This window comes from Phallusia mammillata, chromosome 2 (assembly GCF_965637545.1).
Source record: "Phallusia mammillata chromosome 2, kaPhaMamm4.hap1.1, whole genome shotgun sequence".
In the NCBI taxonomy this organism is placed as follows: domain Eukaryota; kingdom Metazoa; phylum Chordata; class Ascidiacea; order Phlebobranchia; family Ascidiidae; genus Phallusia; species Phallusia mammillata.
The window spans coordinates 1,518,147-1,542,413 of NC_137253.1; the positions used below are offsets into that span (position 1 = coordinate 1,518,147).

Consider the following 24,267-nt stretch of genomic DNA (forward strand, 5'->3'; position numbering starts at 1 on the left):
GGAATTCGAGGCATCTTTGCCCCCATCGGATAACGCAGCAAAACTGGAAGCTGTCGCAAAGACCCATTTGCTTGAGTTGAGGTGGCGAGACATTAATCTGACATACAGAAATTTTCTTGAGTTGACCTCTGCAGACATTGGATCGAATAGTGGAAAATCTTCTGAACAGTCATCGTTGGTCAGTCATTCATCTTCTGTAAGAAGTTTGCGCCGTACCCAAACTTTGCTTTATTATGCTGAAGAACAGGCTCGGATCAAAATGCGAGCCTCAGAGCTAGAGCTGCGAACTGCCAAAGATAAAGCAGAAAAACTGAAAAGAGTAGCAGAGGAAGAGGCGGCAGCACTATTGATTGAAGCTGAGAATAATCACCAGAAGAGAATTCTTGACACTAAGATAGAGCTGTCTCGCAGAAAACAAGAAAATGAACTGGATATGATTGAAGCCGAAGAATTGGGATTTAACACCTCAAACAACCATGATGTCCCAGGGCCTTGGTTCCAGTCGTCGAAGGTAGGCCTAAACACTGAATGGCAAATTGGGGCTCCATCCAATCAGGTATACGACCTGTCAGTTGGTTCAGTGGCGCCGGTACCGCAGTCATCAAAGGAAAATGTTTCGTTTGTACCTACGCATGCGCCGATATATTCGAATGCATCTGAGGCTGCGTGTCCATTTGATTCCCCATTTTTCCCAACAGCTAGATCACATGTATCTCACCCGTGTTATGCCAACGCGTTTAAATCTGCCCAGAATCCGTCTATGGGGCCGGTGTCAACGAACAGAGAAAATTCTGGAGGTGAGCTCTCTTCTGATTGCAACACGACTAATTATGCAAAGGCTGTCGTAGACTTAGCGGAAGAAACAAAGAACCTGTTACGTGGGTTTTCGTTGCATCAGACCGATTTGCTGACGTTTAACGGAGATCCTCTAGAATATTTTGACTTCATGCAGTACTTTCATGAGACTGTAGTCAGACGATTTTCTGACCCATGTGACCAGTTGCGTTATCTAATAAACATGTGTAAGGGTGAAGCACGTGATGCTATCAGGGCATGTCTGTTTGTTAAGCCGGCTTCTTTAGGTCTTGTACAAGCGCAAGAGACGTTGCGAAAAAACTTTGGTCGAATGGACCTGGTGGTAGATGCCCATGTTAAAGATATAGTGAAAGGTTCTGCCATCAAAGCTGGCGACCGAGAGGGACTAAAAAAACTAGCACATAAAATGAACCACGCACTCATAGCTTTCCGAGCATCGAATTGTGAACATGAATTAGATTGCAATCAAACTTTGGTGGATATATTCAAGAAACTTCCATTTCACTTACAGACGAAGTTTGTGACAGTGGCAGACAGTTTGTATAAGACTGCAGGTCATGTCACTTTTTCCGACTTGGCTTCGTTTGTGACTGACAAAGCAGAAGAGAGCAATAACATGTTCGCTCAGTCTATCGCATTGGGAAAACCAAAGGAAATGTTTGAAATGTCTCGGAAGAAGGGAGAGCATAGGGTTTTTTCGGTACAAGACTCCACAGAATCAGTAGAGAGTGAGTCTTTGCCAACCATTCCCACCACAGCTGACAAGATAGCTCCACAGCCTTGCGTCGTTTGCAAGAAATTTCACCCTCTTTGGGTATGTTCTGATTTTACGAAGAAAAACGAATATGATCGTTGGTTGTTGGTGAAGGCTAACCGACTTTGTTTTAATTGCTTTTCGCCTCACCATATGGCCCACGCCTGCATTTGTGATCAAAGGTGCAAACGCTGCAAATTGCCACATCACACCATGTTGCATCGTGAGAAGCGAAGCCCGATACAACCAGTTGCGAAACCAACTGCAGCAGAACCGATCACATCTCACACTCTTGTGGCCACAATATCTTCCTCACCTGCGGACTTAGTGCGTTTGAAAGTCGTCCCTGTTTATGTCTGGGGAAAAGATCCGAAAAGTGCAGTAAGCACGTACGCATTATTAGATGAAGGTTCTGATGTTACCCTTTGCACAACTAATTTAAGGGATAGATTAAATCTCAAAGGGCGACCAGTCTGTCGAAAAATCACCGGATTTGGCGGAAGCGAGCTTCGGCAGGGTCACGAAGTGGAGATTTCGGTGCAAGGTATTAAAGAGCACAACCCGATTCGTATTACAAAGGTACTTACGGTCAACACCCTTCCAAAACTGCTGGACAGCATTCCTACCCCTGGGGATGTTAAGCGACATTCTCATCTAAACGGCTTGTGTTTTCCGGATTTGGCCGATAAAAAAGTGGAGATACTCATTGGGGCCGGTAGCCAGGAGGCTCACTTAGTGCGGGAGATGCGACGCGGTGGAGAAGGACAGCCGAACGCTATCTACACAGGCCTAGGGTGGACTTTGGTGGGGCATGAAGCTCAAAAAGAAAATGAAACGGACAATAAGGTGAACTTTGTGAATAACGCACAGCTCTATAAAATCTTTCAGCATACCTACGATCAAGACTTTAAAAGTGACAAATGTCCAGGAGAAGTTTCGAATTCTGTTGGGGACAAGCAAGCGTTACAAATCAATGGGTTGCCATACAATCGAGGAACAGTTGGAGGAAGACACTGGAGTTTTAAAAAGTGGCATGCCAGGCGATTTTTCAGGAAGAGCTGGAAATGGAAGAGGTGGTCTCGGTATCAAAGAGGTTACTGAATTTGCCCTGCTGGCCAATTCTACTCTCATACAAAACATTCGAAAATTGCGTCCCTTAGTAAACTGCGGTGTAATTTAAGCATTATACGATGCGTTATAGTTCTCGTTCTATAAAGTTTCAAATACTTGTCCTGTAGTATGATGCTGCTAATTGGACGCATGACGCAGTGTGCACGTGTTTTTCCAAATGTTGTCAACGCGGCTTGTCCTTTCGCATTGAACCGATTTCATCGCGCTGTGTTTTATTGTGTTGGTGAACACTGTCCTTAAATGTTGTAAAAATTCGTCGCTGATGCTCTAAATTTTGGGGCCGGAATGTTACGGCCAGTGTTGCTTTGGTTCACAAACAGACGATTTATTGCCTTTGGCACACCTGTCTCCGTGCTGAAAGCGTGCGTGTAATCAGCGCGCCTTGTTTCGTGGCAGTTCTGTTGCGCTTTACACTGTGCGCTCTACATTGGTGTGTTAAGTTGTGTGATGCGAGATCTGCAGTTGTGCGGAATCTGTAAGTAGACTCTGTCAAATCATTAACGTGTTACTTTTCATTGATTCATATATATATAGGATTGAGCACCAACGGTCACATTTTTAAGGAAATCTGACCCGTTATGTAATTGCATCTTTGTACTTAAATTTGGATTCATGTTCGATATAATGTGTGATAAAGAATAAAAGAATACAAAACGGATCTGAATTTCCATAGACCCGACAGTTAAGGTGGACCATAACAAGTTTGGAGGTTATGAAGAACGTTCTGAGCTGTGTTTGTAATACCGACTAGTTGACCTCAGGTAACCCGTGATCATGCGGCGACCAACCTGACAACGAACATTTAAAAATAACATTTATTTGGCAAAAAAGTCAAGTGAATTTTTTCATCTTAACTTTTATTAACAAAGTTTTTCTTGACATATACAAAACCGAAGCAGGATTATTAGGTTTAAATCACGTCATACGTGTAAAACCTTCGCCAAAATTAAAAATGTGAGTGATAACTTAATAAAACGACATAGCATTGCTGTGCAAAACAGCTGATATCTAATCACTGAAACGACGTCTCGTAAAACGTCTGTCCGACGTCAAGCTGAGCCCTCCCGCTATCGTAAACCAGTGAGTTACTCTCTTGGTACTTCTGCCTACAGTGTCTTTCTTGACCAAACGAGCGTTAGACACATTTACGTTTCGGGGACCTGTGGGTGAACCTCTGGGTCATAAGGGGTCAAACCTCACATGGACCATCTTTAGACCAATATCTGTAATGTGTGTAAATTTGAAAAAGTTTGAACCATTCTTTCTTGACCAAAACGTGGGAACAATAGCCGCGCTAAATTTCACGTTTTTGGGGGCTGTGGGTGAACCGAGGGATCAAACGGGGTCAAAATTCACATGGACCATCTTTAGACCAATATCTGTAATGTGTGAAAAATTGAAAAAGTTTGAACCATTATTTCTTCACCAAAACGTGGGAACAAATCCGCGTTAGACCGAAAAAAAGAAAAAAAGAAAAAAAGTAAAAAAAATGTATAGACAAAAACAATATGTGCCCCCTTCAGGGAAGGGGACCCATAATTACAAATTTACTTTTGCAGGGTCCATGGAGAAAATGGTGATAAATGTGATTATATCTCGCTTCTGACAATTATCAAGAGTTGCAGTTTACTTGTGGAAACTTGTTGGTTTGAAAATGTACAGATGGTTGTGTTTGGTCGGTGCAGCTTTGCAAGGTTTGTTGTTTCTTGATATTCCACTTATTGTAATCAATTATACAATTTAAATCCAAACATATAAGATATGTCTAAACCAGTTTCAAAACATTTGTTTCTCAACAAACTTAGTTTTATGTGACTTACAAATTATTTATGTTTCAAGTTTAAATTTGTTTCTCAATACAAATAAACTCCGCATTTTCAACTAATTCTTTGTTTTTCAGATTTTATGTGGAAACTGACCTTTTGTGACAAATATCCTGAAAAGTTTGTAAAAACAATAAATTTTGAAATTTCATCAACATTTTAAGCAGTGAGTTTATTTTTACATTTGTGCAAATAATCGTCACTAAAATACAGCGATTATGCACAAAGTCTAGAAAAACAAAACATAAAGTTTATTTACAATGAAAATGTGAATTTGTTTCACAATAATTTTGTCACTAACAAAACGTTTTGTTTTGCAGCAAACTTAATCACTTGTTCAACTTTGCTTTGTTGTTTTGCAAAGCCCTCTCACTTTTTGCAATCTCTTTTCCTCGTTGTTCCGCAGTTAAATCTTCCGCTGTTTTGAAGGCTTCGATTGCTTTAGTGTAATATTCGATTGCTTCTTTGGATCGTGAAGTTTCACCACAAACACCACCAAGATGGTTCAACAAGACACCATAGATGTGATACTTTGAACTTTTATCCCCGAACTTTGTTTCCATAAGTTCAAGTCCAAGTTTTATTGTTGTTTCGCTCGATTCCAAATCCCCGATGTAACGTTGACACCACTCAATGTAATGCAAACACCAAACCTCCTGTTTACATCGAATTTCTTCGTTTATTTGAAGGTCGCGGGTTCGCTGAATCATGTCACGCATTAGTGGGATCACGTGATCACGAACAATTTCTCTGTTTCTCAATTTCGAAAATAAATCAGAATTTTCCATCAAAAGTTTGATTGTTTGTCGAATTTCCCCCGCACAGTCCGCTATACTTCTCGCTACAACGAAGTCGGGATTTTTCTTCACATAGAAATCTGCGGCAATGCTAAAAAACAAAATGGCTTCCAAATACTTTCCGTCATTTCGACGTTTTGTGGCTTCGGCTTTTAAGTCTTCCGCAGTGATCACTAGTTGACTTTCAAATGACCTTGAAATTTGTTGTTTTGTCGTTTTTGCTTCGTCATACTTTTTTCTTTTCAATAAATCAACATATATTTGTACGAGTTGATTGAAGTCGTCACCTTTATCTAAAAACAAATCAAAGCGTTGTTTTAATAAAAATAATGAAGTTTCGAACTAAAAAAATTAAAAAAGTCAAAAAAAGTTGTAAATTCCGATAGGTGGCGTAAAGTGCTAAATTATTAGATTAGGTGTCAAACAGGAGACTGAAGTTAGTTTTAAATCAGTTTTTTACAAGATCTTATCCCAAACTAAACAGACTTAATTAACCGTCAGAATATTTACAGTTATTTTTTTAAGACATTTTTTATTATTATTTTCTGGTTCTGTTTTCTGAAATTGAATTGCAAAAACTTGATGTTATTGTTGTCCAATAAAGATATTGTTGCATCACAATGCAAATTATTATGGGTCCCCTTTCCTGAAGGGGACACGTATTGTTTTTGTCTATATTTTTTTCCGTCTAACGCGGATTTGTTCCCACGTTCTGGACAAGAAAGAATGATCCAAACTTTTTCAAATTTACACACATTATAGATATGGGTCTAAAGATGGTCTATGTAAATTTTAACCCCGTTTGACCCCCTTGGTTCACCCACAGCCCCCTGAAACGTGAAAATTTTAAAACAGCTATACTTGCTAAAGCAGATGATTCTGGAGTTTCATACTTTTTTGATTGGTACATTGCAGCGTATTTTAAAGTATTTTGTAACTTGAAGTTGTATATATCCATTTTCACCCCTTTACCCCCAAATATTTGTTTGTTTGTTCACATGTTAATGAGGTCAGAAATGCAAACTTAACCTGCTGAAATTTCAAACAGCTGTGGATAGGGTGCTCCTTGTTGGCTGTTAAAAATTTCAGTGCAATCAGCTCAGTAATAGTAAGAATATGTTTTTACATGACGTCTTTTGTCAAATTTGTGCTCGCTCAGTGCACAGGTCAACTTATTCCTGTTTCGAAACGCAGAGCGACAACGCAGCACGATTTGTTACACCTGTGTAAAATGACTTCTAAACTGAAAGCAGAACAGGTTTTGGCCCAGTTAAGCAATCGTATTGTTGGTATGTAGAAACTTAACGGCGCCAGGGAACGCTAACTGCGGATTAAAAATCATAATTCAACAAACTAAGGGCTATGACTGTTACAAAACAAAAGTTTATAAATATTTCTTTATTACGTCAAATGTCATCTGTGCAATTCAAATTCTTACCTAGCATATGCTGTTACGAATTCAAAATATATGTGTGTGGGGGGACCCATTGGTTTTTGCTAGCAAAAACAATTATGTTAAAACCGGCCACAAAAGTATTGGTACCATACTGAATGTATCCATCAAATATATATCCCTTACAATTATAATGAATGGTGCGTAAATATGGCACAATGATTGTGCCCTATTTTTACTGTTACCAAATCGCATATACACATGTGTGGGGACCCATTAGATTATGCTTGCAGAAACAATTATGGTATAAAGCAGGGGTTTCCAAACTTTTTGGACAATGGACCCCTATATGTCAAAATGTTTTTTCGCGGACCCCAATCTTATGTCGCATCAATTTTCCGCCTAACCAGCGATAAATGTTAATACAAATAAAAATAAGTAACACTGAATCATGTTTATTAATCGAAATGACAACATCAATGGGATGGATGTGATTGCTTCTTACTGCATAACTTGTCAATTCTTGGAGTAATTTGTGACAAGCAAACTCGTAATTCAGAGTCTATGATAAGTCTGGACCGGTATTTTGTCTTCATATTTGTAAGAGCTGAAAATGCTGTCTCACACATGTAGGTAGTGGCAAAAGGTAATAACATTTGGGTAGCCTTTTGTGAGAGCAGTGGATATTCGTTCGCAACACTTAACCAGAAAGATGCAAGAGGTTTTTGATTGAAACTAATCATTAAAGTTCGGTCAGATGACAATTCAGCCAATTCTTCTTCTTTGCGTCCTGACAGATCAGTTTTTGCAACAACAAAGGGGTTTAAAATCCAGTCAAAATTCTCATATGTCTCTTTTAAAAAGTACTTCGTAAAATGTACAGAAAGCAATTCCAAATGTTGTTGAATGTCAGAGAAAATCAAATCTGTATTTATTAAAGGTTTGTTGGCAATGTAGTCACACAGAACAGGAAACATATCCACAACATTTTCATTTATTCTCATTTTCCATATATTGAGTTTCTTTGTGAATGCTGTTATTTTGTTTTGACTGTGTAAAATGTTCGCATCTCTTCCCTGAAGTGACAAGTTCAGTTGATTGAGAAGGTTAAAAATATCTGCCAGATATGCAAGTTTTCCAAGCCAAATTTCATCGGCTACTAGTGAAGCTAAGTCCGCATTGTGCGCTCGCAAAAAAATTAAAACCTCGTCTCGGAGTTCAAACAGCGTTCTACAATTTTTCCTCGCGACAGCCATCTAACTTCCGTATGGAGCAAAAGGCTTGAATGTTCTGAGCCTAGTTCATCGCAAAGTTTCGAAAACATTCGGGACTGCAGTGGGCGAGCTTTGATAGAGTTGATAACTTTGACACATAAAGATAAGACATCTGACAAAGATATTCTTAAATGTTTCGCAACAAGCGCTTCGCGATGAATCATGCAGTGCGTTTGTATAATGTTCGGTACTTTTTCCCTGATACGAGCTACAGCCCCGGAGTGCTTGCCGGTCATTGAAGCTGCACCATCGGTACATATAGCCACACATCGTTCCCACGACAGTTCTGATTGTGAAAAGAAATCACAAAGTACGTTGAAAACGTCTAAACCGGTTGTTCTGCATTGCATTTGATGACAAAACATGAAATCTTCTATCATTTCATCTCCCCATGAATATCGAACATAAACCAAGAGATGTGCTTGGTTGGCAATGTCCGTACTTTCATCCAATTGGATTGCAAAATTAGTTTGATTCAGTCTCTCAAGCAGCTCTGTTTTTATGTCATTCGAAAGTTCATCGATTCTTCTTGAAATCGTGTTGTTCGACAATGGAATTTCTTTAAGCTTGGCTGCACATTTGCCGTCCAAAACTACTTCACACATGACAATTGCTGCTGGAAGAATTAAATTTTCCGCAATTGTGTGAGCTTTCTTGGCTCGAGCCACCCTTAGCGCCACTAAATAAGATGCTTTCATTAATTTTTCGTTCGACACCAAAGATTGTGTAAACGTTTTTTTTTGCTTTAAATATTCTTTCTTCTTTCTGTCAAAAAAAGCCTGTGGCTTTCCAGCTAGCTCAGGATGTTGAGCCATCAAATGCCGCTTTAACTTGGCTGGTTTCATACATTCATTCGACAATGTTTTGTAGCATATTAAACACTGAGGGTTAGTAACATCTGAAGGACATTCAATAAACCCGAGCTTAAGATACTCCTCATCATATGTTCGAACCTTTTGTCTCTTCGTCTTCCGGGATAAAACATCCTGAGATTGCTGGGCTTCACATTTTTCGCTTCAAAAATTTATCCATAAGATTTGAACTATAACACTAAAATTTAAAAACAGAAAAAAAATATCCATGTCAGTCAGGATATTAGAAAAATCGCAGAGGTGGCACTGCAGCTGACTACCAGTACATGTTTGTCAAATTTATTCCAGCACAAATTTTTGCAACAGGCTATCGCTTTGCCTCAATTGTTGTAGGCCTACTGACTTTGTAGACTACCGGAGAAAAAGCTGCGCAGAAACATATTTGAAAAAAATGTTGTCAGCTGCAGTGCTACCTTTGCTATTCTACTAAAAGTTAACACAAATGAATTATCTGATAACTTCGATTCGTTACTATTCTATCGTCCCTTCGCTACTGCTACTCTTATACCTAAACCAAAGTATATATAAAACACAAGTAGTCCAACCCATTTTTACACGATAGAGCCGCATGGACGCCATTTTGTGTCCAAATTAATACAGCAGGTATAGGGAAAAACACATAAATTGTCTGATTTTTACAAACTGGTGGGATTTAACGCGAATTTGATAGGCAAAATCGAATAAAACTTTTGGGTTCTAACATTTGAGCGTGATAATGCACGCTGAACGCAAATATTTAAAGTTTACATGAAAATTAAGCGGCCAAATTTACATGAAAAACAGCAATTTAGCTTTCAATATTGCGTTGAAATGTTAGAACCCGAAATTTTCATTCAATTTGGCGAATCAAATTCGCGTCTATGCTCTCCAGTTTGTAAAAATCAGACAATTTATGTGTTATTTTTCTCCATCCACAGTATCATTTTGGACACAATCTGGCTCCAAGGTTCTATTGCGTAACAATAGGTTGGACAACTTGTGTTTTATATAGACTTTGACCTAAACATCGTCCCTTCGCATTGAGTTATTTCTATGTTTTTATGTATTATTTTGAATTATTAATCTAGGCCTAAGGCCAATTCGAACAAAAATTGAAACTTCAGAACTTCATAACCTTACCACCTATGGGGTTATCTATTTTAATGCTCGGACTACATAGACCTACAGGTAGATAACCGAAAAACAGTTTAGCCTTGTAGCTATGTGGCAAACCTTCCCGACTGCTATACACCGTACTTTTAATTGTTGCATCATAGACGCCGAATGCAATTTTTAGGTAGAGCAACTACCAAGACGTACTAATTCATTTCAAATATTTAAGATTGACACGGCCTAACATTCATTAAATAATTCATTTTAGTTACGAATCACGGAAACATTCATCTGCGACAATGGAAGTACGGTACCATACAATGTCAAGCCTGTTTTCGCCATTTTGTCATATCGTCAGGGACCCCCTGTGCAGTCTTTGCGGACCCCCAGGGGTCCGCGGACCCCACTTTGGGAAACCCTGCCATAGGCTACTGTTAGGCCAATTGTAAACATTTTGTAATATAAAGTTAAATGAACAACAGTTTGTTACTGATACCATTGCTGCAAAATTGCTTCATAACTTTTAGTATCTGTAGTGTTTTTTTTAGGAAAACTTTTTTAACTGTTTCAAAAAACAGGCCATGGACAGAAATATCACAATGAAATGAAATAATAATGGAAAAAGAGAGGAACATGAAGAAAGCCTTTTCAAGTTTGGATTGATCTTTTGTACTGAATTTCCTTCAGAATGAAAAAATAATCGCACCTTCTTCGTATGATAACCAATTCATACAAACATGTGTGTGGGAACCTGTTCATTTGCTTGCAAAAACAAACAGGTGTGTACGACAGGGGTTGGCAAACTTTTACGCGATGCATGCCAATTTACTTGTTGTTTCCATGTGTTAATGACTTCGTGTACCAATTTTTGTCTAAATAATAGTGGTTGTGCCAGCAGATATCAATAATAAAGAGAAAGCATAGTAATTTGTGCGTTTTCTGCATGGCTGTATTTTAAGACAATGGCACGATTAAAACTTTAAACAAACAGTGTAACAGGCTAAAGTGTTACTTCAATATAAACAGGCAAATCGGTTGGTGTGCCATGAAAAACCATCTCGCATGCTAACCTTGAAATGTGCGCCACAGGTTGCCGACCCCTGGTGTAGGTCGATTGGTGTGTACAGTAAATAAGTTAAATATGACACGTAACGTATAAAATGGGAATTATATAGGAAAGTCACCTTTTGTAATTTTATCTTCAGAAATATTATTAACACAGTAACATTACAAACGTGTACCTTTTTAAGCTGCCAATGCTTTTTATTATTTCAAAAACACTTGCAAGATTACAAAGCCGGGTTTTTACTCAGTTAATTTCAAAATGTTACAATTTTAATGTTAGTGACAAAAACTTTCATAAACTAATCACAAATGATTTTACCAATTGTTCTTTTACATATAACTTGTTACTTTGTTTTGATTAAAGATTGTGACAGGACTGGAACCAATATTTTAATTTCAAATTTACTTTTGCAGGGTTCATTGAGAAATTGGTGATAAATGTGATTATATCCGAGCTTCTGACAATTATCGAGAGTTGCAGTTTACTTGTGGAAACTTGTTTGTTTGGAAATGTACAGATGGTTGTGTTTGGTCGGTGCAGCTTTGCAAGGTTTGTTGTTTTCTTCTTGACATTTGTGCCATGATAAACTTATTCTCCATTTTTGCACCAAAACTATTTTACTGTGACAAACAGTTTATTTGTAAATTTTTGGAATATTTTAAATATTTGTTAAATCTACAACTTTTTGCCGCATTATGACTAATTTGTTGTTTTTTGGATTTCAGTTTGTGACAAGTATCCTGAATAGTTTGTGCAAAACAGGGAATTTTGAAATTTCATCAACATTTTCAGTGGATTATATTTCTCCATAGCAGCAAAAGTTGCTCGGTTTTGCTCAACAGATGTTCATTGTCTAGAGATCGGTTAGCAACTGTTGAAACTTCTTCAGCCATGATGTCACGCATTTCGTCTTTGAAGAAATAAGCATAACCTCCTGTACAATAAGTTTTATTCTTTTGACTGTTGATATGTTGTTTCTCTTTGATATTTAACAATGTTCTCTATGCATAACAGCTGTTGTTGTTTTTATATCAGTCCTAATGAGAAATATGGAATAAATTAAATATCAGTATTTTTCTAACTTTTGTAATACTACACATTATACTAGTTTTTCGTTAATGAACTTGTAATATTGCTAACATTTTAGACACTGGATTGAGCAAGAGAGCCTGAAACATTGCAATGCTGTCTGTAGAAGTTGCTTTGGGTCACTAGAGTTTGATGTGCTGGATGTAAAAGCAGAAAAACTAATTGATTCTTAACTACCCTCAAAACCCTTTTTCCACTAATGGCGACATTAAATTTTAATTTGGTATTACACTTATAGCGAGATTTTATTTGTTTGTTGGTTTCTGTCACAGTCACTTTACTGTTTTTATTCTTTTTCGTTGTGGCATCTTAGCTACGTTTTTGTGGTATGGCACCCTCGCTGCTTCGCCCTAGGGGTGATATGTTTGTAAAGCGTTGAATGTGCCTTCCTGTTCCGCATAACATGCCTAAAATGGGGCGTCTCTAGTCGATGATATGTCTTTTCTTTGGAAACTTGGTGGTGTTGCCACGTGCCTGGTGTAACGTTGTTTTTGTTACATTGTTTCAATTATAAGTGCGCGCCCATTAGTTAAACCATTGCACGGGAGTAATTATCTTCAGTGGTGGACCGTTATTGCAGGGTTCTGGACCGGTTACGAATTAAGTAAGCAGGTTTGTTGTATAAGACCGATTTATTAGACCTGCTGGAATAATTCTGCGGCAGACGCAAGGATCCTGTCACCACAACCCCGCTGGTTCAGTTTGAGAAAAAATCCGTTTTCAGTTTGTTTTCAGGAATGTATTGTATTTTTAACGATGTTTTTTAATGTCAGTTACTTAATTTTTCTCTGACGCTGGCGACCTACTGTCGTGATGTAGGAGTTCCTGAAGGACAGAAAATCCACTTGTTACTTGACCTGGTTTCAGACGAAAAGCTGGCTTATTTTCGACGGGCGACGCCCTGTTCTGAAGTCAGCTATGATGATTACAGGCGGCTGGCCGGTATGAAGGATTGGTTGCAGGCGTTTTGTGGAAGGCAATCGGGCACATGTCGCTTCACCAAACTTGAAGCAGGTGTTGGTCAACGGGAAAGGCAGACAAATCGCTTTTGATATACGCAAGTGATCAGAGAATTTGGTATTACTCTATACAAAGTTTTCGTATTGAACAAGCGATAAGCTATTTAAAAATGTTCGTAAAAAAATAAAATTTCCCTCTTCAAGTATAGGCTACATTCATCTCATCCAGTTTACGCAAAGCAGATTCAAAAATCTTGATTTGTTCAACAACTTTTTGTTTGTTTTGAATCTGGCAACTTTTTGTTGTTTGAAGAAAATATTATTTGTTAAAAGTTAAATCGTGAAGTAAAATTGTTTTTGCCCGCCGAAATCACAAGGAAAACATGTTTTACTGATAAAAACGTTGTTCAGAAATGTTTCTATTTATAGCAGGCCTAGACTCTGCTTTAACAAAAAATACATACAGGGGATAGCGTTTGCAGTTAGGTTAAAAATAAGTTTTCTTGAAGAGTTTGCTAATAAAGTGCAGGACTTGCAGGAAGATTAGGATCAAAACTTTTTGAAGAACAATATTTTCGTTTTTTATAAGTTTTTTTATTGTTATTGTACTATATTTAGCAAGTAACAACGTTCATTTTCTGTTGACTTTGGTTGGGTCGGCGAACTGAATTCACTCGTTGTTCGGGTTTGTGTGTTGATAATTAGGCCTTAGCAGTTTCCATGTTGCGTGTATCAAGGCACTTATGTAATAATCATTATTTCTATCCTTGAAAATATTTCCACCTACAAGCTTCCAAACCTATAACTACACGAGTGAGTGAATTGTGACGGGTTACGTTATATTTCGCTTTCTGTTTAGGTGTCTAATAAAATTGCCTTTCTTACTTGAGCCAGATATTCATTGTATTTTACGCGTTAGTAATAACAGCTTATAATTGTCCTGTCTTGAAGCGACCAAACCCCGAGTCTCACGATTAACGGATCGGTTCAAAGAAATAATTGGATTCGTTGTTGTTGAATGGGATTCTTAACGACGATCCTATGAGGGCTTGGAGGCGCAAAGTGGCTTAAGGTATAATCCACTCGAGTTTATCACGATTAACTCGTTGATAAAATCGCAAGGCTTGTTTAGTTGTTGTCACTTGTTTAGTTGTTGTCACTTGTTTAGTTGTTTGTCACTTGTTTAGTTGTTTGTCACTTGTTTAGTTGTTTGTCACTCTACACTGCCAAGAGCCCCCAAAATCCGTGTTTAGGATAATGCTTAGACAGAATTCTGATCTAGTTTGTTGCGGTCTCTTTAGCAACCCCTCGGCTAAAATATTATACAGTTGGTCTGTGTATTCGTTTGGCGCGTTTTGTGCCTCCAATGAACAGGGTCAGTGTTTTTTTAAGGTGTTTCAAATTTCTCCAGCGGTTTCCCAAAATTTGCCAGTAGCTACTGCTAGCCTAATAAATAATTTGTTTAAGCAAATATGGCTATTTTTTTGTATTTAAATGAAACACTTGCGGTCTCTTAAAACTACTTAGCGGTCACCCAAACCAAACCTTAAAAAATCTGAACAGGGTAAATGTTTTTGATTGAATCTTCAATTGTCACCGTCCCACACGAAAACCGAAACCTTGTTTGGCACAGTTAACCATCGGTTAATCTCACGCTTAGCTTCGTTTCATAGCTCTAAACAACGATCCCAGGCTGGGGCAAATTCGAAAACAAGTTATTTACAGTGGCGCAAAATTTAATTTTACTGAGAACCCTCTAACCGAGCTGCTATGCTTTTTCTCAGATACGACGAGCTGGCCCTACTTAAAATTATCCTGGAAGCGATATCACAGAATGGCGGAAATACGTGCAGCCAATAAACAAACACCATTTGTTGAGAAGAACATTCTAGAATAGCAAGATAACTGAAAACTTTTCATACATCGAACGAGATGGAAATGTTATATACCTTTGAAAACTTATGGTAACAAGTTAAACACATTTCCTGTCGTTGTATGAACGCTCTTGCACATGAAAATGCAAACTTTAATGTGAACGTTATGTGCAATAATATGATAGCTGGTACATTCGCCTTAAGCCAAAGTTCCAATTGGCCAACAACTTTTATCAAGAACGATTTATGTCCCCTCAGCTATTCACGTAAGCAAAAACCTTTTGCGTTGTCTTCTGTTTCTATAACGATGTCAATAGGCGAAATATGCATTTTTTTTCTTTAGCTCTTTATCGACTTGTAGTGTTAATAAGGTATTTCGGTATAAGCTACAAAACCGAGTCACTACAAATTAAAAAGGTATACCACCGTCCTTAACCTCCCAAGCTCCTGGGCTTGTCAGGACAGAGTCCTGGAAACTCAGGAAATATTACAAAGTCCGAACATGATTTGTCAATACAGTTGAATTTGGTTGCAATACATTTTAACTTCCTCGCAGCCTTTTGAGCTAGCGAGTCAAAAACGAACTATTTTGGTAAACAACTATAGCAAAGTTTGCACAAATTATGTCGCAATTGCTACAAATATGTTTTTGCGCAATGGGCAATATATGGTCATTGCGGTGTTGGGCATGAAAGTGGCACACACGAAAATACGTATCATACACAACAATTGGTTGATTTCTGAAAGTTTTTGAATCAACTACACAACGATGCACAAGTTATAGCACGTATACGAGAATGTATATGCATTGGGCGATTAACTTCTACATTCAAAAGCAAACAACATTCATTTTACACCACACCAATTGACGAATTTACAATCGCATTTCGCGCGTTACGTCTTGTTTTCGGAGATGGATTGGCTCCAGTCTTTAGACATTTGAATTGCTGAAATTCGGTGTCTGTCAGTATGGTGAATTTGAATGTCCTTTGCTCTTGACCACAATCGAGTTTTGAGACACGTCACTTCATTGTAGTAGCACGGTGGCAGATCACAAAGTCGCATCTGCATCCTAATTAACTGCGACAGGAAATATTACAAAGTCCGAACATGATTTGCCAATACAGTGGGATTTGGTTACTATACATTGTAACTTCCTCGCAGCCTTTGAGCTATAGCGAGTCAAAAACGAGCTATTTTGGTAAACAACTATTGCAAAGTTTACACAAATTATGTCGCAATCGCTACAGACTGATTCTGTTTCTTTGGAAACCTGTTTCCATATTGAGAGTTGTCATTGAAAAAAAACAAAAAAAAACAGTGATCGTCGATAAGTAGCCTATGCTGCCTGTCAGAGGGTCAGATACCACTCATTTAATTGATTCTAAACTTATTAAGAGAGAGTTGTCTTACAAAAGTCTGTTAGAGAGGTGAAATTGGGAAAAGGTTGAACTCTGTGAGACAGGTGATGAGTTATTTCATATTTTGCATCAAATATCCTGGGGCGAAGACAAATCTTCTAAAAATGCAGCGCTCCGCCTTCCGTATGGATGTTTGTAACATGGCTCGGAGCAGGTGGAGCTAGAAAACAAAAGTTGGGTGCAATTGAAGAAAAATGCGAATACAGCGGTGTTTTGTGGGGTTGCAGTCTAGACTAGATGCCCAAGCCATTCGTTATGTTGTTCGTTAACTCAACAAGGACAGAATTAACTTTAAGGCATTAAAAAATATAGCCTAGAACAAGATGATTTCAAAGTGGCCAAACAAAACCTTTAAATTTTTTTATGACTTTAAGCAATATAAGCTTTACACTAAAACGATACACTATTGGTAACAGCATTATACCGATAAGCTGCAGACAGTGCACACCGTTTCGATCCCAAGGTCTCATCAGTGCAGCTTTTTTTTTCACGGGGTTCGAACCCAGGACACTCCCGGGGACGAATCCCGATCAAGGTTTTTTATGTCTGTATATGGGTCAGGCGCGCCAAGCCATTCGGCCAAGTTCCTGCCCCCATCAGTGCAGCTGATGACAAGATATAGGCCGTACAGGCTAATGTAGCCATCTAATGGCACTCCAGTTTGTTGGGATTAAATCGCTTTTTGTAAAACTTTCCTTTATCGATTTTGTCATGGTTAATCGACAAAGCCAAGAACAGCCAAATTTGTTACTCACTTAGATGACGTTTCTCCAAGAAAACAGACTTGACGATATCCGGTTGATTTGAATTGATAAAACTGATCTCCAGTTTAACCTCCTTGCTCCTGTGTTTCCAATTTTCGCCGTCCGGTCTTGTCAGGAGGAACTCCCAGGAATCTCTGATGCCCTCCAGTGTAGCAATATGTTCCACAGGATTCGCTATCGTGTTTTCAGCACTTACTTTGATTTCGACATCTTGTCTTTGGTTTCTGCAGTAAGAAAATTTACAAAGCAAATGATTAATGACGTTGGTTCATTTTAGTTCAATTTATCAGAGTTAAACCAATATTCTTCATACTCTGATGAAACAGTGAAAGTTATCACTAGATGGCGACACATGCAACGAGCAATGCACGTGCAAGGCTTATTCGGGGTTTAATATTATTAACATCATCGGGGTACTTTTATATTTGACTACAACAACCAAACTTTTGCCAAGCTACATAATCCAGGCCAATGTAAAATACTTTCAACGCAGAATAGTGTTTGTTTTAAGTACTAACCTCAGCGAAATAATCTTGTCAAAAACCCAGTTGAGGGGCTTCACATCTTTCGTTGACTCAATGTTGTCACAAATAAAAACTGTTGCGACAATTTCGGATACGATGTCTTGCTCGTAAAAAGGAACTGCCAGGATGAATGCTGTCTCTTTCATCAAACCAATAAACTTTCCAACAGTGCAGATCACATCATAGCTTCGTACAAAGTGTTTTCAATTAATAATGTTAATCTGTATGTATTATACTGAACAGTGTGTTACGCCATACAAGCTGAAGTGCTCGGTTTGGAAGGTGAACGATCGCGTTGTTTGGTCCATTAAGCATTGTGTCATGTCCTCCCAGTCGAAATCGGTTGTTTTGTGACGAATCTTTACCAAAAAAAAGAAAAGAACATGAATGAATTGTTCCATAAGTTGAATTACAATTATTGTTACAATCTGTGGAATAAGTGTTTAACATGACATAACTTTTTACTGACTAACGCACTTTACTTACTCTGACAGAAACAGGAGATTCTTCGAAATTCCGGTAACAGGTAGGGAGTGTGATTTCTATGGGTTTGTTAAACGTGAAACCTTCTGGTTCACATTTCAACGTCGGAGTGAGTCGGCGGACAAAGCCGTCTCTTCTATTCATCTCTGATGCAATCTTAAAAAATAAAAGCAACACTTAATATCTGTCCATGGAAATCAATCCATTGCAATAATCTATAGATAGACAGATAACTTTTCCAAATCCACAAATATATATCAGTCACATGCGTGAATTCGTATTAGTTTGAACCACTGTTTTGGACATAAACTTTTTAACAAGTTCACGTTTGTAAGTAAAAGTAGTGAAAACGAAAGTGTGTCCCTCTTTTGTAAAATAAAACGTAGGACTTTACAAATACTTTTCATAAAGAAGTTTCAAACAACACCTTTGGGTTATTGTATCGATAATATGAAGTGATTGTTATTATCACTTTGTCATGGCAGGCATCATTCGGAATTGTAACTTGACATCCACCCGCTGTCAACGTTCCTCCTTTTGAACCGATGCTTTGTGAATCAGTGTGAACAAAATGTCTCTGTTTGCAAACGGATAAACAAGATTAAAATAGTTTTACCAGTTTAGATAATTAGTATGCACAACCGACTTGTTCAGGTTCCACTTTTAGGTGGGTTAATGAGGAGGGGAGCTGGTCACTTTTCTCCAGATGTTGAGATACTGTCGCAGTGAGCTGCACATCAGGCCATTCGCTAGCGTTGAAAGTATCGCCAGATAGAGATGGTATTGGCATATTGTGGCCAAGGAACGGGGCAGATTTCTTTTGTCCGATATTTTCCTGTTTCAACAAACATGGACAATGGAATTAGAAAGGTTTCAGCAGAATAAAAAGCTTTACCCATTTTTGTCATTCATATTTCATTTTGTTTTGACTACGATGGCTAGTTTGAAAAAAAGCATGTCGCGTTTTACGTATATTTTGGCTGTTTTTTTCATCATTAAACTTACGATGATCTGTTTTACCTTTACATCGATTTTTTAAACGCATTTAATAGAATTGGGAATTTTTTTATTTTCGAAGATAAATGGGATTTTTCATCAAAAGTTCGATTGTTTTTTTTTTTGAATTCCCATGCACACATCTTCACATAGAAATCTGCGGCGATGCCCCGAAACAAATTGGCTTCCGAATAATTGCCGTCATTTCGACGTTTTGTGGCTTCGGCTTTCAAGTCGTCAGGAGTGACCCCCAGTTGACCTTCAAGTGACTTTGAAAGTTGTTGTTTCGTCGTTTTTGCTTCGTCATACTTTTTTGATTCTAATAAATCAACATATTTTTGTGCTAATTGAATTATGTTGTCTGTTTTGTCTAAAAACAAGTCAAAGCCTTGTTTCAATAAAAATAATTAAATTTCAAAGACAAAAAAAAAACGTCAAACAAAAAATTGTAAATGCCGATAGGTGGCGTAAAGTGCTAAATTATTAGATAAGGTTTCAAACAGGGGTAGGGTTTGGCACTGAAGTTAGTTTTTGCAAGATCTCATCACAAACCAAAGAGCTTTAATTAACCGTTTATTTAAGACAATTTTATTATTATTATTTTCTGGTATTTTATTGTTTTCTAAAATTAAATTGCAAAAACTTGATGTTGTTATTGTTGTCGAAAAAGGATTTGTTGCGTCACAATGCTATTATTATTACAGTTAAAAAGAACAATTTGACGTTTTCATGCAAAACTAGATGCTGCTTTCCTACATATTTACAATTTTAGGTTTACTGCATCTTATGTAATGATTACCACATAAGGCCTATCATTTACGATACATGTATTTAAACTAAGTTAGTGAAAGTGAACTAATTTTCAGTGCGTTCCTATCTTTACATCAGGGAGTCAAAATGTTTGTGATATGTGTTCAGGCACGATTGGAAGAGCCACTAACAGAGGAACTCACATCACAGGCCTGTTAATTTTCGACACGTGGCGCAACATAGCATTGGCGTTTGCAATGGCAATAATTGCTGGCTTAGAAATTTAGCACGCGTGTTCCTGTGTTAGTACTTCTACCAGTTCGATTCGTGTTCAATATCTATCGTTTTTAGGTTTTCGGGTTTTTAAAAACTTCATCATTTGACGAGTTTATTTCCTGTATAAATAATAACAGGCAACCTTCTACCGAAGTTGTAAACACATGAACTGACTGTTGTTGAAAACATGCAACCACTAAGTTTGTGTCGCAGCAGATTTGCAAAACCAACTTGAAATTTAATAGTCGCAATATAACGAACGAAAAAGTTATTTTTAAACGGCAAGAAGTTGTTTTCCATGGACTTGCGTTTATGTTTATAACAAGGATCTTTTCTCAAAGCATAAAATGTAACGTTTCACACACAATTGGAACTTAAAAATAAAGCATTAGGCCGATTGGGCTGAAAATTGAAACTACAAATAATAAGCAATATATTCGAAACATGAATTAATTCGTCTATTTCTTGCGACAAAAAATCCTATTTTCATATAAACGAAGAAAAAAAATGACAGTTTAAATGACTTATATCTGATGTTTTACTTAAACGTGAGGATAAACACTGGATTTGGAGAGGAATGGCACTAGAATGCTTTTGTAAAAGAAGTTTGGTAAAACCAGAAACTTAAAAAAATTGAGTCGTCAGATTCGCAACAATGGCTTTTAAATGATTATTACGTGTTTTTTTGTGATTGGTTTACCTGCAGGTTGCTGTGGTGATGTTCTGCTGGAATGAGCGATTTCCGCTCGTGGTGAAGTAGGGCGTTTCTCATCACCGTGTCCAACTGTAGCTAAACAATAATAAAATAGACATTTCCAAAGTGACTCTTTCAATAGAGATACCCGGCTTCTGTGCCCTGATAATGTTGGGACTTCCCCTTATTGATAAGAAGGAGGAACTATTTTATTCGTTCGTTTTTGTTTTTTTCAACCAGATTTAAATCTATAACAAACAATGTTTTTCGCACTCGGATGACGTGTTAGTTGACCTGCAGTAACCTCTTAAACGTTTTTAGATTCTTTGGGTTTGTTTTGTTTTTTAATTTAACAGTCGTGTGATATAAAACTGCTTCTGGCCATCTGACAAAGCGCTTGAACACGGGTGTATATATTACAAGTGCAATACCGAATGACAGGGCGGATAGCTGATCAGAGGCGCAAAAATCTTGTCACAAAGCCAGGGCGATAGAAAGGGGCGGACATGCATGAATGGTGACACGTGGTTCGCATCAACTGAACCATGGTATACGGTTGCCATGACACCCTTCACAAACAAAATGGCGGCTTGCATATATGCGCTGCACTTAAGCTCAGGAGGCAACGGTACTTTTGCAAAAAAATAGGCTTACAAAATCAATTTAAACGATGGTAAAAATTTGCAGACACAGAGTGATAAGTCGGGCCGGGTTCTGGTGGGGTTCTAGCCGGGATCGGGCTTGTGTTTCTTAAAAAAAACTGACTTGATTTGGCCCTAACTTTACACTTTCTGTCAGTATTTTTTGAAATAAATTTACCTAAGTAGCCTTAGTAGCCAATTGCTAGAACTTAACCTAATGTCCAACAGTCCTGAAACGACCAATTGTCTATTGCGTTTGTTGTCTTGGGACCAATTGTCTATTGTGTTTGTTGTCTTGGTCTTTACTAGGGCTTCATTGTAAACGCTTGTCAATCAAACTTTCGGGCCTAAACAGGCTTCTCAAAACCGATTTGGGTTCGGGGCGGATTTCGTACTTGAATTCTCAGAATCGGGCCGGGTTCGGGCTCCAATTTTAAGCCGGTTTACAACTCTGTACAGACAGCCGAATTTTGACTGACCTTCAGCGTTTATTGCATTCGAATATAGTCGCTTAAATGTTCAAAAAATTTCAAGGTCTTGTTTTTTTTTGTGGAATTTTTATGTAAATGGTGATTATGAACCAGCTAGCTGTAGATAATTTTGGTTTTTCCACCAGGTTTTTGCAGTTCTAGGCTGCTTTATTCGATAGAGCGTAGTTATAACCATATAAGCCTTTCTCATTTGCAAAATGGTACATAATAATTACGACTGTACATTGAGGACAAGTGTAAAAACTTGCAAGCTTTTCTGAAATCAGGTCTGAACCCGTAAACAAAGGTCGACACTGTTTTGTGTTCAAACTGAAAAGGTTCGCAGTAAAATGCCAGAAATGTCGATCAATCATTGAAATCGAATCTTATTTCGCCATGCGGTGTATTGCAGCTAAATTTGCTACCTATTAAAAGTAAAAACATTCTTTGCGTCCACTGCATGGTGGTTTGCTGGGTGTGTTGCATTAAATTTATTGATTTAACAACTTAAGAATTTTAAGATATTTCTTTCAAACCATCCAAAAATAACCTGGTGTTTCTTTTAAAGTTGGATTTTTGTCTTTTTTCACTCCAAACAGCTTTCGGAGACTTCGTCTAAAACCAGAAGTTTTGCGGAAATTTGAAGCTCCACCTGTATAACAAAGGTATTTATTAGCATTTGCCGAAACGTTTGAAAAATAAGCATGTCGCTTTTTATGTTTATTTGGGCCGATATTTTCACAATTAAACTTATGAACAGATCCGTATATGTTGTTCTAAATCATATTCATATGATTTTCACGTGTTCATTTGTGATTGGTTTACCTGCAGGTTGCTGTGGTGATGTGCTGAAATGGGGAATTTCCTTGACCAGGGTTCTTGCAGGTCTTGTTTGATCTTAACACAACAAAAAAAAACTGTGAAAACGTTTTTGTTAAACTCTTGAAACTTTTCTTACCAAGGTGCTGCGATCTGCTACTGGTGGGAATTTCCCCTTGGTGAGAAGGAGATGATACTTGCTCTTGAGTGCACCCTGTTGGTTGACGCGCGGAGATTTGTTGCTGTGGTGATTTGCTGGAATGGGAACTTTCCTCTGTAGATTCGGTGGATCGTTGAACTCCGGTACTTATAGGATTGCTGGAATCTAAACACAAAGTGACTTTAGAATGCGCTTAAAACATGTTTGTGCTTATATTCCGCTAGTTGGCGCAAACACAGTCGATTAGGTTTTCAATTTCTTATACCCGGGTGCTGAGGTTGAGGGGTTTCCCTTGAAACTTTCCCTGATGATGTTTTCGGTTGTGTGATTTCTATGGATGTATTGGCCTCCTTACTCTTTGTTCCTTCGATGGAATCTAAAAAAATTTAACACAAAATTATCGGTCACAATGCAACTATCAACATTATTTGGATTTCGACAAATTGTAACAAGTCAATGTATTTCATACCCGGCTGCTGTGACCTGCTACTGGTGGGAATTTCCCCTTGTTCAGAAGAACCTTGCTCTTGTGCGCCCGCTGGTGGTTCGGTAAATTGTTCCATTGTGCGGCTAGATGTAGTAAACGGCACTAAAAAGTTAAACAAATTATTCATAAACAATACGTTTGTTTCTGGTGTGTTATATGAAGGTTTACCTTCAAAACGTCCAGTCCTTGGTGAGAAATAATGAAGCGGGACGCGTTGACTTTCGTTGGTGGATGGTTGGTTGACAAACATTTCCCTGGCAACACTTGCTACTTGAGAAAGCAGGTTTTCGGGGTTTTGCTTTTCGAACAGCTTTTTCAATTCTTCACTTATCTCAGTCATTGTGGGACGTTTCGTGGGATCTTGATCCCAGCATCGCTTCATCAGTAGTTGGAGTTGCTCTGCGACTTCTCTGTCTTCACCGACCAAAGTTTGCATCCAATCCTGTATTTTCTGACAGTCTGGTCTTTTTCCGTTCTCGATTAGTTGTAACAGCTCTTTTCGCTGTTCGCCTTCCAGATTCGGATAAGGGGCTTTACGAGCGAGAGCCGAGAAAATTATCATTCCGTAAGAATATACGTCATGTTTCGTCTTAGGTTTTGTAATGGGGTTCTTCAGTTTTTCTGGAGCTGTGTAGTAGGGAGTGAATTGAAGCCTTTCTTTCTTGGTTCGTGCCAAAGGATTCACAATTGCCGAATTACTGTGTGTTGCCAGTTCGGCGGAGCCAAAGTCGCCAACCTTGCATTGAAGCTCTTCAGTCAGCATAATATTTCCAGGTTTTAGGTCCTGATGAATTAAACGTTTGTCGGGCAAATTGTGACAGAAAGCCATTGCTGATGCTATT

General features: G+C 38.1%; 3 protein-coding genes across 6 annotated transcripts in view; 2 read left to right on the plus strand and 1 right to left on the minus strand.

Moving 5' to 3' along the window:
* The window catches only part of LOC145212503 (uncharacterized), a 130,574-nt gene extending 117,925 nt beyond the window's left edge, over nucleotides 1-12,649 (plus strand). Inside the window, exons 2-4 of one of the 4 annotated variants that reach the window (XR_013856723.1) lie at nucleotides 10,531-10,731; nucleotides 11,432-11,567; nucleotides 11,744-12,083. Coding sequence is in view for 2 of the 4 variants with exons in the window: in XM_080080636.1 (XP_079936762.1) it covers nucleotides 10,668-10,731; nucleotides 11,432-11,567; nucleotides 12,166-12,280 (315 nt within the window). In the remaining 2 variants the exon portion in view is untranslated. Of the gene's footprint in view, nucleotides 1-10,379; nucleotides 10,732-11,431; nucleotides 11,568-11,743; nucleotides 12,086-12,165 lie in introns of those variants that run through there. The other 3 variants (XM_080080636.1, XM_080080637.1, XR_013856722.1) reach the window with 3 other exon arrangements.
* LOC145212500 (uncharacterized) lies at nucleotides 851-5,587 on the plus strand. Its single transcript, XM_080080633.1, has 5 exons — nucleotides 851-2,416; nucleotides 2,499-3,176; nucleotides 4,261-4,395; nucleotides 4,602-4,690; nucleotides 4,845-5,587. Exons 1-2 carry the CDS (start codon nucleotides 947-949, stop codon nucleotides 2,748-2,750), a joined length of 1,722 nt encoding a protein of 573 aa, XP_079936759.1. The 5' UTR covers nucleotides 851-946; the 3' UTR covers nucleotides 2,751-3,176; nucleotides 4,261-4,395; nucleotides 4,602-4,690; nucleotides 4,845-5,587.
* Nucleotides 4,854-23,809, minus strand: LOC145212501 (uncharacterized). The gene is made up of 7 exons (XM_080080634.1): nucleotides 23,594-23,809; nucleotides 23,408-23,527; nucleotides 23,204-23,314; nucleotides 22,939-23,103; nucleotides 22,785-22,856; nucleotides 22,510-22,611; nucleotides 4,854-5,614 (listed from the first exon to the last, which is right to left on the minus strand). Exons 1-7 carry the CDS (start codon nucleotides 23,805-23,807, stop codon nucleotides 4,854-4,856), a joined length of 1,545 nt encoding a protein of 514 aa, XP_079936760.1. The 5' UTR covers nucleotides 23,808-23,809.
* Between the last annotated feature and the right edge of the window lie 458 nt (nucleotides 23,810-24,267).

What these genes read in the sequence shown, in the direction of transcription:
- LOC145212500 (XM_080080633.1), top strand. Translation starts at nt 947, where the DNA reads ATGCAGTACTTTCATGAGACTGTAGTCAGACGATTTTCTGACCCATGT. An exon ending in AAAATGAAACGGACAATAAG is followed by an intron (nt 2,417 to 2,498) that starts GTGAACTTTGTG and finishes ACAAATGTCCAG; the next exon opens with GAGAAGTTTCGAATTCTGTT.
- LOC145212501 (XM_080080634.1), bottom strand. Translation starts at nt 23,807, where the DNA reads ATGAAGCGATGCTGGGATCAAGATCCCACGAAACGTCCCACAATGACT. An exon ending in CCCTCAACCTCAGCACCCGG is followed by an intron (nt 23,104 to 23,203) that starts GTATAAGAAATT and finishes CTTTGTGTTTAG; the next exon opens with ATTCCAGCAATCCTATAAGT. An exon ending in CCAAGGGGAAATTCCCACCA is followed by an intron (nt 22,857 to 22,938) that starts GTAGCAGATCGC and finishes TGTTGTGTTAAG; the next exon opens with ATCAAACAAGACCTGCAAGA.